This window comes from Lactuca saligna, chromosome 1, assembly GCF_052625555.1.
Source record: "Lactuca saligna cultivar CGN05327 chromosome 1, ASM5262555v1, whole genome shotgun sequence".
NCBI lineage: Eukaryota > Viridiplantae > Streptophyta > Magnoliopsida > Asterales > Asteraceae > Lactuca > Lactuca saligna.
The window spans coordinates 104,305,333-104,321,547 of NC_136417.1; the positions used below are offsets into that span (position 1 = coordinate 104,305,333).

At 31.7% G+C, this 16,215-nt stretch overlaps 2 protein-coding genes across 2 annotated transcripts; one reads left to right on the forward strand and one right to left on the reverse strand.

Moving 5' to 3' along the window:
- The first annotated feature begins 450 nt into the window (after positions 1–450).
- Positions 451–2,355, forward strand: LOC145042810 (uncharacterized). The gene is made up of 3 exons (XM_078991295.1): positions 451–615; positions 1,224–1,508; positions 2,103–2,355. The coding sequence occupies exons 1-3, from the start codon at positions 485–487 to the stop codon at positions 2,188–2,190; spliced, it is 504 nt and encodes a 167-aa protein (XP_078847421.1). The 5' UTR covers positions 451–484; the 3' UTR covers positions 2,191–2,355.
- Positions 2,356–3,109: 754 nt separating this feature from the next.
- Positions 3,110–12,993, reverse strand: LOC145042818 (putative calcium-transporting ATPase 11, plasma membrane-type). Its single transcript, XM_078991303.1, has 6 exons — positions 12,661–12,993; positions 11,300–11,354; positions 5,074–7,163; positions 4,679–4,850; positions 4,227–4,525; positions 3,110–3,623 (listed from the first exon to the last, which is right to left on the reverse strand). Exons 1-6 carry the CDS (start codon positions 12,832–12,834, stop codon positions 3,312–3,314), a joined length of 3,102 nt encoding a protein of 1,033 aa, XP_078847429.1. The 5' UTR covers positions 12,835–12,993; the 3' UTR covers positions 3,110–3,311.
- Positions 12,994–16,215: the final 3,222 nt, after the last annotated feature.

The following is a 16,215-nucleotide window of genomic DNA, read 5'->3' on the forward strand; positions in this document are numbered from 1 at the left end:
TTTATTGTGTTGAAAAATGAAAAGTTGTTTGAAAAATTACATTGTTACATTTTAAAACCAAACACAAAACGTTATTAAGTTTTAATGACAATAAACCTTATAGAAAACAATATTTTGTGATTACCTTTCAAAATAACGGACTAACCCTATAATTTAAAGATTTCCGTTGGTAAATTTACAAAAAGATAAGTATTGATTATGGGGGTGTTTGACTTAGCTTCTTAAAGCCCAAAAGTTCTTTTTGGAAAAGTTACAAAAAATCAGAATTTTCTGACTTTTCCAAAAAATTGATTTTCTTTGTATAAAATCTCGAAATATAACTTTTTAAAATTAATTTACCAAATATATATATATATTTTTTTCGAAAAAGATTTTTGGCTGTCATATATTACGAAAATCTAGAAGGTTAAGGACTAAAACTAAAGTTTATCCAAACATATATTATATATACAAGCGGGAGAGAAATTTTCTTTTAGAGGGAGAGATGTCGCTGGTGGATTACGCTTCTTCGGATGAAGAAGATGAAGCAGTTGTCAGAGAAGAAGGTCGCAACCATGATAATCTTGTAATTCCAACCCCCAATCTGCCCCATGAGAAAAATCATCCTCCCAATGAGTAAGTTCTTTATTCTCTTTCCAATTTGATCGAAAATGGTTATAAATTTAGGGTTCTAAGTTTCGCGATGCTGAATTCAGTTCTTTATTTTGATTTGAAACAATCTTTTATGAATTTAACTTTATGAATAATGAAACCTCCTGTTCGTTTTAAGTGTCATTGTTTTTTCTTGTAAAGTCTCCCAATGTTTCACCAGCTGATTTCAGTTTATTGAGATATAGTATTAGTTATCTTCTGAAACTTGCTACTTGTCCGATAAATAGTAGATATACATGTATTTTTTTTCTTATTCACCAATAGCATCTTTCGATTTATATGTCACTGTGTTCATTAAAACTATAAGGAAACTCAAAAAGTTCAGAATCCGCAAACAAAAGTTCTAGGGCTTCAAAATAACCCCTTTCAAAATCTAGATGTATCTCTTATTTGGATGCATCTTGAGGTTGTGTTAGGATTTAAAATTTTTTTGTTTGTTTTGACTTAATGTGTTTGGTAGAAATTGCATAATTCATTGTGTTTTTGTGTGCATTAAGTACGTTTTTGAACAAATGAGTTAAGAAGACAATGATAACAAATTGATAAGGAGTTAATTCCTTTGACATGTGTAGGAAATCTACAAAGTTGCCTGTTAAACAACAACCAGAGCCTTTTAAACTACCTGATGCATCATTTCTTTTGAATTCGCCTTCATTGCCTTCAAATATGAGTGGAAATTATGATCATAGCTCACGAGTTGCAGCTGCCATTGCTCAAAATGCATCACGAAAAAGGGATACTAAAGAACCCACAACTTCTAATCCTCGTGGAAAAATTCCAAGAGGGAATTTGCCACATTCCAAAAATGTCCCTGAGACAGCACGTGGTCTTCTTCGTCCACCTCAGCTTAGTGGAAGGTGAGTTTCTATACTTTTTTTTTTTTTTATTTAAAATAGATATTTCTTGTTAAATATTGTTTATTAGATTGTATTTGATTACATTCTGTGTTTGGCATGCGTTGGACTGTGATTGATGTCAACAGGACAAAACTTGCAACCTTTTGTCCCACCTAAAAAGGTGGAACTGGGTGGGGCATGGACTCACTCTTGATCTCTCGTCTGTTAAAAAAAAGACGAAAATGCCCTTCTCATCATCGTCATCGAAAATAGCCCTAAAAGTTTGTCCAGTCCAATCCCGTGTAAAGAACGCAGCCTTAAGGCTGCGTTTACTACACGAGACGGGAATGGATTGGACAAGCTTTTTAGGACTATTTCCGGTGACGACAATGAGGAGGGCATTTTCGTCTTTTTTGAACAGACGAGAGATCAAGAGCGAGTCCCTGCCTCACCCAGTTCCACCTTTTTAGATGGTACAAAAAGTTGCAAGTTTTGTCGTATTGACATCTGTATCAGTCTAATGCATGACAAAAGCAGTTGTTTTGTCTTTCATTGTTTATTTTTTACTCTTAAGCTACATATTTTGGTTTGATGATTAAAATGGGGATTTTGTAGGAGCAATGTGGTCACAGAAGATATAAACAAGTTATTTACAAGAAGAAATGGTTCCGAACCCTCATCTAGCACACCTACAACTGAATGATGGCTGCTTACTTTCTTGTAACTTGTAAAATATGCAAGGATTTTATAAAATGTTGGTAGAGATTTCAAGTAGACAGTTGTATTTTGCAATTTGGAATGTGCTTAGAAATTAGCAAATGATTTTTTTACGATTATGATAGAGATTGGTAGAAGATTTTATGAATTATACTTTGTGTTCATAAAAAATTAACCTGACAAATAAACAAACACAAACATAAACTTTTGTGTTCGTGTTAGATTCTTATGCAAATAAGTTTATTCATGAACAAGTACACGAGCAATGTTTGTGGTTACCATTCATAGTCACAAATTTCAAATTTAAACAAGTTCAATGATGTGATAAAAATAAATAATTCAACAACCAATGTTACATCAATTTTTACCTTATCTTGACATTTTATTATGGGATGTGCCACTATCCTAAATTTGGTGATTTTGGAACCTTTTCACTTTTCTTGTCTAATTATTTTGATAAGAAAAAATAAAACTTTCAAAAATCTGGAAAATCTTAGCTTTCAAAAAGTTTTTTTTAACTTTTTCACCATTTTATTCCTGAAAAGTCGTAAGCTAACAAACACTTTTTTTAAGAATCATTTTTACCATAAAAAAAACTAACCCAAACACACATTTAATATAGATAATCTCTATACAAATCTCTTCCTCTAAAAAAACATAACATTATTTAAATAAATACTTTTTTGAGAAATCATGTACTAAAAGTGTCATGAGTTTCTGAAAAGCTATAAGCTAATAAACATTTTTCTTAAAAATCACTTTTACCATAAAAAAAACTAACCCAAACACACCCTTAATATATATAATTTCTATACAAATCTCTTCCTCTAAAAAAACATAACATTATTTAAATAAATACTTTTTTGAGAAATCATATACTAAAAGTGTCATGAGTTTCCAACCCGTTATATAAATGTAAAAAAACAAAATACTCATAAAATACCACAAAAAATAAGTAACAAACAAATTTCTTTATCTGAAATTCAAAATTCAAATCCGCACCATCTATTCTACCCTCCCTCAAAAAACAATGGTTCCAAGGTTTTAAAAATCAAACCTCACAAAGAATATAAATAAATAAACACATAAATAATTAAAACCTCAATCTCAAGCCATATCCGGACCCCTAGCAAGCGGCTCATAGCCATCATGTTGCTTGATGCCATGGCTTGTAGAAGAGTCAACCGGGATGCACTTCAAGATGGCTCCAACTGGCATACTAAGTGAACCCAAAAGAACACTAGCAAACCATAAGTCCCAAGATAATGGAACTGTGGATGCAAATGTACCTAATAATTCAACTATTATGATTTGGAATGTCACAGTGCAAATCATCACTAACATGAACACCCAACTATCAAACATTCCACGTAACACGTTTATTTTCTCCATGTCACGGCTGTTTATTTCATTAAATACCTGTAAAATGATAGAAATTTATCATTACGTGTTTGGTTAGCAGAATGTTTTTGGAAGGAATGAAATATGTCAAAGGAGTTGGAATCTTTTAACCAAACAATCTTTGGTTGAAAATGGTGATTTTTTAGGGTGCGTTTGGTTGTGGAAAACTGTTTTCATTTTCTATGAAAATGTTTTCAGAAAATAGGATTGAGTTTTCATTTTCAATTTTCAGTGAAAACACGTTTGGTTGGAAAGGATGGAGTTTTCATTTTCCATCTTAGAAATTTGGAAAACTTTGTAAAACTGTAAAAATAACTTTTTTAATTTACATACAATTTGGAAAGCTGAACATTTTCATTTTCTTAGAAAACTTTGGAAAACTGAACGAACCAAACGCGTTTTCAAAATTTCCGTTTTTCTTGGAAATTTTTCCTAGAAAACTAGAAAATTTTCCACAACCAACCACACCCTTAGTATCAAATCGTTTTTCCACTCCAACTATATGGTAAAAACATTATATCAAAGAACATATCTTTGATATCTTATTAATATAGGGCTTTCCCATTTCATTTCTTCTTATAGGATTGTAGTTCATAGTCATGGAACACAATTACAAATTACCTGGCAGAAAACGAAGGTATTAAAGATCAATGTATTGAGAATCGCAGTAGAATCCGGACCATTGATTTTAAGAACGCGCTTTCCATCAAATTGAAGAAGGCCAAGAATCACAAGTTGATAAACACTTTGACCAACGATATTCCGCCACATAACCTTTGTTATAAAATTGACCTCACGCCCAATTGGGGGTCTTTTCATTAACCCATCATGAGGAGGTTCTGTTGCCAAAGCTAAAGCACCTAATGTGTCCATTATCATGTTCACCCAAAGCAATTGGACAGCAGTAAGAGGAGCAGATCCTGTAATTTTACTTCAACATTAGTTAAAAATTAAAATCCTGAAAGTTTACTATAGGTGAAACAAATTAGAAGATAAGGGACCTAAAGTGAAAAATCAGAATAATTGGTTCCCAACATTAACCCTAAATAAAATGTTGAAAAGAGGGAAGGAACCTGATGTGCATGCAGAAACAAAATTGGTCATAAGTGCAACCACATTAACCGTCAACTGAAATTGCACAAACTTTTGGATATTTATATAAACCGAACGACCCCATCTAGCAACATACACGATTGTCTTGAAATTATCATCCATAATCACAACATCCGCGTTCTCTTTCGCAACCTGCGAAAACACAAAAAAACATCATACATCGTCCACTGATTCTACTATATAATTATCCTTCCAGCAAACCGTGGACAACTATAAAGTTGTCCTCGACGTGGCTGACACAAAAACAATCAACATGTTAGCCACTTCTTGAGCTGACTTGTTTTTGTATCAGCCACTTTTTGAGCTGGCCTGGTAGGCCAGCTCAAGAAAAACAGTTACGAATGCAGTAACGAACCTCGGTTCCGGCTATACCCATGACCAGACCGATATCGGCTTCATGTAAAGCCGGGGCATCGTTAGTCCCGTCACCCGTAACCGCCACAACATCCTTAAATTCATTTCGTAAAAGGGTAACCAACTTATGTTTATCCAAAGGTAAAGATCTTGCCATGACTTGAAGCCTAGGAATTATATCTTTCAACTGGTCAACGCTTTTTTCCCTAAAAACCGGTCCTTCAATAGCCAAACCATCCGCAGTCAAAATCCCACATTCTCTAGCAATCGCTTTTGCAGTATTGATATTATCTCCGGTCACCATCCTCACAATTATTCCGGCGTCCAAACATGTTTTCACCGCTTCTTTCACCCCTGGCCTCACCGGATCTTTAATTCCGACCACTGCAATTATCGTGTAATTAGTCTCCGGAATGTTATCGCTGCTTGAACCAGTGTCTAAATCCCTAAAAGCTAAACAAATCGTTCTTAGGGCGTCACATGCGAAACCATTTATCACATCTGTAATTGCTTTCCGTTGTTTGTCGGATATCTCCATGATTTCTCCATCGTCGGTGATGATTTTATCGCATAAACTTAATATAATCTCCGACGCGCCTTTGCAGAAAGCTCGTAATTTACCTCCAGGAAGAGCGACGAGCACCGACATCTTTTTCTTGACGGAATTAAACGGTTCGACTTTGATGATCTTCACGTTTTTCGATTCGGCGGTGTAATTGCTTTGAAAAAGTAGTCCGAATTCCAATAAAGCAGTTTCCGTCGGAGAACCGATGATGTTCGTCTTCCCCGATTCGTCTTTTACGATCTCGGAGTTTGTGTTCAAGAACACGGATTGTAAAAGAACAGTTAATACTTTCTCGGAGATCGACGATTTGAGTTTTTCTTTACTTCTGATGTCTTTATTTTCTCCGGCAGCCCATAGACGGGTGACAACCATATGATTTGTGGTTAAAGTTCCGGTTTTGTCCGTACAGATACAGGTGGCGGATCCCATTGTTTCGCAAGCAGAAAGATGCCTCACGAGTGCTCGATCGTTCATCAGTTTCTTCATCGCGAAAGCTAAACTTAACGTCACAGCTAACGGCAGCCCTTCCGGGACGGCGACCACCAGTATGGTGACGGCGATGGCGAAATAGTTCAGAAGCTCCAAACCGTCGCTCATGTACCACATCCCCATTTCGTCATTGAGGAATTTCATGATTACAAACCTCGCTGTGAGGACGAGAAAAGTTAAAATCGCAAACGCTAACCCGATTTTTCCGATGATGGTGGCGACGCCGTTGAGTTTCACCTGTAATGGGGTTTCATCGTCGCCACCTTCGCTTAATGTCACCATTAATCTTCCCCATTCGGTTTTCATTCCGACGGAAGTCACCAGCATTTTACCGGACCCATCTTGAACTTTAGTTCCCGAGAGCAGAAACGGGCGTTTCTTGTCGATGTTCACCGGTTCACTCTCGCCGGATAAACTCGATTCATCAATCGATAAGCTGTACCCATCGATGAAAATCCCATCCGCCGGAACTTGATCGCCGATTGACAAATGAACAATATCTCCGACCACCAAATCGTAAATCGAAACCTTTTTCCTACTCCCATCTCTCGTCACTTGAATAATTATATTCTTCTTTTCCTTATCCAAATCCTTGAACTGCAACGACTGTTTGTAATCACTCACTGCTGTAACCACCACCACCAACGCTATACACAGAATAATCCCTAACCCGTCGTACATCCCCTTCGGCCACCCTTCTGTAGCAATTCCGACGCCGACGGAAATCACAGCACACACCATGAGAATGATTAACGTCAAATCCTGTAACGCGTCCCATACGAACATCCATAGAGCTCTAGGGGGCTTTTCGACGAAGCGATTAAACCCGAAGATTTGTTGGCGTTTGGAGATATCGGATGAAAGGACGCCATCGCGAAGTGAGACTTTGATTTTTCTTGCGAGACCTTGAAGTCCGCCATGGAAATCGTAAGTTTTGTTGTTGTGGGAGCGGACTATGTAGGCGAGATCGTCGGGTTCGATGTCGTAACCGGCTTGAGCGACTTCTTCAGAGACCTTATGTTCGGTTCTGTTAGCAGCTGTACTAATCAAAGAACATATTTGAGAATTAGGGAAACAATGGTGGAGTGAAATATATATATATACCCTATGGGTATATAAGTTTAGGTACCCAAACTTACTATACTACGTCGTTTTGTATCATATATATATACATTGTAATTGTCTAATGTTCTTATAATTCAATTTCTAAATTGATTTCATTCAAATATTTCTATAAATTTCACATTTATTTCCTGTTACATAATTTTCATTTTCAACTATAATATATATAGCTTAATTGATGTTCGTCAAAAAGATGTGATGTAAGAGGAAGATAATAATAAAATTTTGAAAATCTTGAAAGTAAATCAAGTTAAGGATTGAAGTTGAAGAACATTATAATAAATATATCAAACAAAACGACGTATTATGGTTAGTTTGGGTACCTAAGCTTATATACCCTTAAGGGTATATTCACTTTTCCTATATATATATATATATATATATATATATATATATATATATATATATATATATATATATATATGAACTTGATTTATTTAAAAATTTATGGTTTGACTCTATGAATTATAATGAAACATTTTGTTTCATTAAAAATTTTATTTACATAAATCTTGATCGTGAGAGCTTTATCTGTATAGAATTAATACGATCAAATACATTATTAAAATGATGAAAATAGAATTAGAATTCAAAAATATAATTAAAACAATGAAATTTTTATATAGAGATAGTTTATAAATTATAAATTAAAGTTTATTTGACCGATTAATAAGGTTGAATGGTGTCATAATATTTTTGTCTATGAAAATTTGTTGTAAGATGGATACCACTAAAGTTTTGACAATTCTTGTCAATATTTATGTGACAATTTTTGTCAATATTTGTCTATGACTAAGACTAAGGTGTGGTGCCATTGCTACTTACCATTTTTTGGTATTAAGTGAAAAACACTTAAGGGGTGACAAACAATGCCATACTACTTGTGGCAAAAACATGGCATACCATGCAACCTTAGAAGTATATATTGTAATAACTAAATTGTAAAAAAATTTCCTGTGCTTTGTCGAAATTGTTATTTTGGTCCAAAAATTGTTAGTGTTGCATCATTGGTCCAAAATTTTGATTTTGTTATGAGTTCGGGTCAAAAATTTTGAACCTTTTTATAATGACGAATTTCTCCCTATTAATATGATATTCTTTTTTTTCTTAATTATTTTTCTAATTTTCGATTTTAAAAAAATGAAAAAAAAAACAAAACAAAAAGAAACACTCACCCTACTACCACATCCAAGGTTGTAGAACTCGCTACTCGGTACCTGTTCGGCCGACTGGGGAGTAGCGAGTACTCGGGGAGTACTCGGATTCGGTAATTCATGTAGAAATGTTTTTAGGAAAATTATATATGTCAAAATCATAAGTTAAAATCATAATTTGATTGAAATATATAACAAAACTAGATACATATGAATACATAAAAACTGAAATACACATAAATGTCTTACTTCATAAATAATTATTGAAAATTTAAGATATATATATATATATATATATATATATATATATATATATATATATATATATATATATATATAGTAATAATCACATGTGTGTTTTAAATAATAAATCATTAAGTGTATACATATTAATCTTGAAATTCGTGATTTTTTTTTCTCTTTTTATGACAGTTTTGACCATTTGACCGAGTTGGCCGAATTTAACCGATTAGTCCAGAGTAATACCGAGTAGGCCCAAGTTAGAGAGATGTTGACCGATTTTTGATCGAGTTTGACTTAATCCGAGTTTTTTTTTTCCGAGTTCACATTACTCGCCTCAGAAGAGGGATGATTCCGAGTTCACATTACAACACTGACCACACCCACCCACCATCTCATTAACATACATATTTCTTATCTCTCTTTCTCTCTCACTCCATTGTGTCACTGGAAAACACCGCCACCAGTCGGAAACCAACACTATCTATCGGAAGCCACCACCACCTGTTGGAAACCACCACGATCTGTCGAAAATCCTTGCTACAACCACCACTTTTACCGAAAACAACCTCCAAAACCACCATTCTGCCTGCACTTTGTTTCTCTGTTTCTTTACTACCTTTCTCCTCCTCCGATGTTGTTTACCAAAAATCACCTACATAGTCACCATAACCGCTAGAAATCACTGTCACAGTCAAAACGCTTCAGACATGCCTCTATGTGTGTGTGTTTCTCACGCATACACAAAACGAATGGAGATCACTAGAGAAGAAGATCGTTATGAATAAGATATGTTATATGGATGTGGTAGAGTTTAGATATGAATGAAAAGATGGTGGTGCTCCAGAGGGCTTAGTTGAAGTGAAAGGAGAGATAGTAGTGCTTGGGGAAAATGGTGGTGGTCGCCTCTAGTCTTCTCACTCCTTCAGATTTGATGAAAAGGTTTAGGTTTACTTCGTCGTCGTCGAAAGTACAGATTGTAGTGAATGAGATCTACTATATGGAGGTGGCAAAGTTTAGATATGAATGAAAAGATGGCGATGTACCAGACGGCTCACGTTAAGTGAGGGGAGAGGTGGTGGTGCTCTGACAAAACGATGGTGGTCGCTTCTAGCCTTCTCACTCTTTTAGATCGAAGAAAAGGTTTAAATCTACTTTGTCATCATCGGAAGGTCCAAATCTATTTCGCTGGAGTTTAAATCTACATCGAAAACGTTCGTCAAAAGTTCAAATTTACGTTGGAATCCATCACCATTGCCACTAAAGATCAACGTGGTTGGAGTTCAGATCTACGCCAACAACTCCTGTGACACTATAAGTGGATTAGCGGTGGTCCGACGAAAAACAGAGGGGTGACGTCGGCGGTGGTCCAACAAAAACGATGGCAACAATGTTGTCGAGAGCTTGTGGCGCTGGTGGTATTTTTCAGTGTTATAATAAATAGAAAATGGGCATGAGAGAGAGAGAAAGAGAGAGAGAGAGAGTGTGTGTGTGTGTGTGTGTGTTTTACTGATTTTTGTAATACAAAAAATTAAAAAAATAAGAGTAAATTATTGAAATCGTTACTATGGTTTGGTCAAAATTGCATGTTTGGTCCCGAACTTTTTTTTGCACTTGGATCGTCCCTATGGTTTGATTTTGTTGCATCTTTTGTCCCTATGGTTTGGTCAAAATTGCACGTTTGGTCCCTAACTTTATGTACGTAAAGGACGAAAACGCAACAAAATCAAACCACAGGAACGATCCGAGTGCAAAAAAAAGTTAGGGACCAAACGTATAACTTTGTCCAAACCATAGAGATGATTTCAATAATTTGCTCAAAATAAAATAGAATGGGTAAAATAGTCATTAAAAGCTAATTCAAAATGAATGGGACTAAACCTACAACAAAATCAAAATTTAGACGGATGGTTCAACTCCAAAATATTTTGGATCAATATGACAATTTTTGTCATACCATAGAGACTGTTTTTGCAATTTTGTTTAGTGTAATAGAAAGGAAATACTATTTTTGCAATTTTGTTTAGTGTAATAGAAAGGAAATGAAGGCAAAATTATTGAATAAATAAATTAAATAATTAATAGAGGCTACTTCTTGGAGTCAACTCAGGTTTTTAAGTGTTAAATACAAAGAATAAAATAAAAAAGAAACTTACTTTTTATTTGTTTCGATAGAATCTAATTTAATTTATGTCCTATTAAAATAACTATTTTAAAAATTCAAGTAGAAAACAATAGTAACAATTATAATTAGATATACTTTTGTTTTTCGAAATATGATGCTTTCAAACACAAAAATTGAAAAATATAATGCTATATAAAAAAAAATACAATGCAAAATTAGAAAGAAATGAAAGTAAGATATAGTAGTAGTAAACTTGACATGTACATGCATTTGGTATTACGATGACTTAAACGAAACTGATTTGTTCTTTATAACACCACGCTTTCATTTTCTTACAATTTAAACATTTTACCTTAATAACCTACCTAGTTATAACCGTATGATCGGATAAATTTTCTAAAATATAATTTCTAATATAAAAATATTGAGAAATGAAAGTAGAAAGCTATAATAATACACATATAAAAGAAAGTTTGTTAGATATTTCTTTCAATTTACCCTACTTACTATATCAATAACTTTTTAGACATACCATCAATGAACTGCAATGCTGCTTTCTGCACATACAAAGCTATCCGGATCTTCTCCTGATGTAAAGAATTAACAAACGCCATTAGAGTATAGAAATGAAGAATATATGAGATAATATTCAATGGATTACAAATTTCTAAATATAGAAAAGCCTCCATATGCATATATTTCAACCCGATGGCTTGTAGAATTATTGACTTCAGTCAACATACATAAAGAATCAATGAATGCCAAGAAATAATTGCACATGGAAATTCCCATGAAAATATCACTTGGATTTAATGAAAACACATAGAGTGTATTTATATGGTTTTGTTAAGAGTTTGTTGTCTGAATTGAAATATATCACTCTTGTAGTTTGTGAGAATTTTCAAAGAAGTTCCTTAAATATGCGTGTGTTTTTGGTTTCAACTTTGGCGTAATGTCAAAAGAGAATTATTAAAAACCATGAATACTTTTCAAACATATATAATTTTATATTAATTTATTAATTTTTTTTGTTCTATACATCTAATATATTATTAGATGATGAGAAAAATAAAGTTGTTAATATAGAGTAAGTTATTCAATTCGTCTCTAAGATTTGGTCAAAATTGCACGTTTGGTCCCTAATTTTTTTTTTGTACTCAGATCGTCCCTGTGGTTTGATTTTGTTGCGCTTTCCATCCCTTACATACATAAAGTTAGGGACCATACATGTAATTTTGAGCAAACCATTAGGGACAACAAATTATACAAAATCAAACCATATGGACGATCCGAGAAAAAAAAAAAAATTTAGAGACCAACATACAATTTTGATCAAACCAAAACGATTTCAGTAATCTAAAATACAGCCATACAACATAGTTTTAGAATAAATTACAGAAATGGTCTCTGGTTTACTGAATTTTGCACTTGGAGTCCAATCATCAAAAATGAAAAATCAGTCATGAACAGCCCCTATGGTTTATTTTCCTGCAACTCTCGTCCTTAAATCTTACAATTCAACAGATAGTTTTTTAAATATGACCATTTACCTTGGATGAAACTAACCAAAAAAATAAAGTTTTACAAAATGGCTCATATTCCAATGGATTTGACATTTGTGGTTCGCATGTACAAACATGTGATCTACGACATTCCGTCATATCCGAATCTAGATATAGTACGATGATTCATAATTTTCAAAAAAACAACTCATGCCAAAAAAAAAAAACTTCGATTAATCATATGATAAATCTCAATGCCTTTCAAAATGTTTTACGTTCACTGATTGCAAACAAACATGATCAGGAAAGGTATAAATTTAAAATGATATATAACGATTACACATAACGTCGAGACTGAAGAGAAATTAAGAGAAAGATGAAAAGATCAAACCTGGATCTTCCGGCGTTTCTTCTCGGCTGCAGCCCGTTTGGCAAGATCAGCCACCATACGAAACCGCCGGCGAGGGTTCTTCACCAGCCACACGGCTGACCTCCATTTCTTCAAGGCTTCTTCTGTCGGGTTCTTGGGCTCGACATCGAAATTTTCCTTCAAATAACTCTCCATTTTTCTTATCTTTTCGTAATGATTCCAATCAACATCAGAATTGGTGTTTTGTGGATATGGGCATAGGTTGATTTGATATGAGAAATGTGTGTTTGTGTGTGTAATGTGTTTTGTGTGAGTTTAAACTTCTGAAGAAATCTTCAAACCGATGCGAAAAAGTCGAAGTGGTAGGCTACTAAGTTCCTTGAATTGCTTGACCGTTTCATAATTAGATTAATGAGTGGCGAAATTTACTAAAATCTGTCCTAAACTTTCTTAATATTACTATTCGTAGCCCTTGACTAAGGGTATTGTTAGATAAACACATGGGACTGAAACTCGATCAAATGATGATGATCCATACATAACAATTTTTAACCATATATAATAATTTATGTTTTCTATGTTTCTACATTAAACTCCGTAAAACAAAAATTATGTGTTTGATCCCTACATATCAGTTTTTAGCTATACATAACAATTTGTGTTTTATATAATGACCAAAAAGAAAATTATTATGTACGTATCATTATCTATGACGTAAATCACAATGTGAACGTTTTGAAAACTTATTTTGTTTTAAAATTTTATGAATGTGTTTTCGGCATTAAGTACAGTCTTATTCAAACATCGTACCCATGCAATATGGTTGGCAATGAATAGTGAATAGTTTTCTTTTTAGTATATTAACGGCATTTTTTTTTGGAAAATGACAAAAAACACGCAATTCATCAAAACAATATCATTTTCTGTCTATGATCACTTTTCTTTCCACGGCCCGAAGGCATTGAATAATTTTTCTATGAACGGATGGTTTTCTTTCCATTATTAGTAGGCGATGTTGACCTTTGTTGGTAAAGCATAATACAAGATATGGACATTGTTGATATATTGAAACACATGTGACACTATGAATGGAACTGATTTGTACACAACACTTTTTTTCCGCACACAACAATTTGTGCTTTAAAGTGTTGTATTGTACAACTTTATAATGCATAAATTGTTGTGTACGGCAAAAAATTGTTGTGTACGAATCACTTCCCGACTATGAATGGTTAGAAAATGAAACAACTTGGTGATGAGCTCAAGCATAGATCGCCATATATTACCATTGCATTTTATAGTTTAAAACATTTTTTCTCTTATTCATAGGTAAGGGCGGCCCAACTAATTTAGAGGTTCTAAGCAAACCAAAAGAATTGAGGCCTTTTATGTAAACAAAATGTTTTGAACTTGAGACCTTTAGTTTTATAAACCAGTGCTTTTACCACAAAGTCAAGCTTCAATTTGTATTTGTATTAAAAAAAAATATGTATATATATATATATATATATATATATATATATATATATATATATATATATATATATATATATATATATAAACTTTGAAATTGAAGGTCCTTTAGAATTGGGGGCCTTAAGCCCTTGCTTAATTTTTCATAACGTAAAGTCGGCCCTCTTCATAGGAACTCACTTCCGTTACAACATATGGCTCACATCATGGAAAATCTATAGTAAACTCTTAATATTTTAGGAAATTTTTTAATAAAATCTTAATTTTTTTCAATTAGAAAAGCTTAATTTTTAAACTTTCTGAATAGAAAAGCCAAAAAACTATTTATTTATTTTTGTCCTTTTTGATCTGTTCAACAGATCATAGGACAAAATCATTAATTTTTCTAAAATAATTGGATTTTTTTTGTAGATTTCGTCAAAACTTATATATAATGTATAAACGTACTTATATATATATATATATATATATATATATATATATATATATATATATATATATATATATATATATATATGTTCGGTACTTTTGTATTTTTTTTAGTTTTTATATGAATATGTTTATGTATTTTAAACATATAAACATATTTTTTTTACGTATTAATATATATATATATATATATATATATATATATATATATATATATATTTAAAGATTTTACATTTTTTTATGTATTTTTATGTGTTGTTATATATATATATATATATATATATATATATATATATATATATATATATATACACATATATTTATATCTTTTTGTAAGTTTTTATACATACATGTTTACATAGTTTATGTATTTTAAATTTATAAACGTATTTATATGTATTTTTAAGTATTTTATATATTTTTTAGTTATTTTTATGTGTTATTTTTTATGTATTATGTATTTATATATTTTTTAAAAGTTTTTTATATAGATGTTTATATATTTTTATGTATTATATATATATATACGTATTTTTTTTTACATATTTATATGTATTTTTAAATATTTTACATATTTTTATTTATTTTGATGTGTTTTTTTATGTATTACGTATTTATATCTTATTTTATGTATTTATGTATTTTTTAAAGATTTTTATATAGATGTTTATGTGATTTAAATGTATAACTACAATTTTCTTACGTATTTATGTATTTTTTTTACTTCAAATTGTCTTCACCATTTCATCCAATTTCGAAAACTTCTTTGAATATGTCTAAATGGTTTTCCTACATACCCATATATTTTAAACTTTTCCCTTTAGCTTATCTTAAAATTAATCATTGAATGGAAAAAATCTAAAATATATGGGTATGTAGTAAAACCATCTAGACATATTCGAAGAAGTTGTGCGAATTAAATAAAACGGTGAAGACGATTTGAAATAAAAAAGACATAAATCCATAAAAATAATACAATCAAACATTTAAAATACATAAACATCTATAAAACGAGAAAATACATAAATAATAAAAATACATATAAATACATAATACATAGAAAACACATAAAAACACACACGAAATATGTAAAACACTTTAAAAAATACATATAAATACTTAAAATAATATGTTATACATTTAAAATACATAAACATCTATATAAAAAACTTTAAAAAATACATAAATATGTGTATATATATATATACACACACACACACAATACATAAAAAATAACACATAAGAATACATATAAGTAAGTAAAAAAAATACGTTTATACATTTAAAACACATAAAAATACGTAAATGTATACATATAAAAACTTAAAAAATACACAAATACATAAAAATAGATATAAATACGTAAAAAATATGTTTATACATTATCTACAAATTTTGACAAAATCTGCAAAAAAAAAATCTCATTATTTTCGAAAAATTAACAATTTGGTTTTATGATCTGCTGAACATGTCAAAAATGGCTAAAGTGAATAAATTAACCGGTTTATTGGGCTTTTCTATTCAAAAAATGAAAAATTCAGGATTTTTTTTGTTCAAAAAATAAAATTTAGGATTTTATTAAAAATTTTCTCAAAATATTGGGACCTTTCTGGAGATTTTCATTCTAGATTTTTTTTACATTTTGGTTGTTAAAAACTTAATGAAATTAATTTC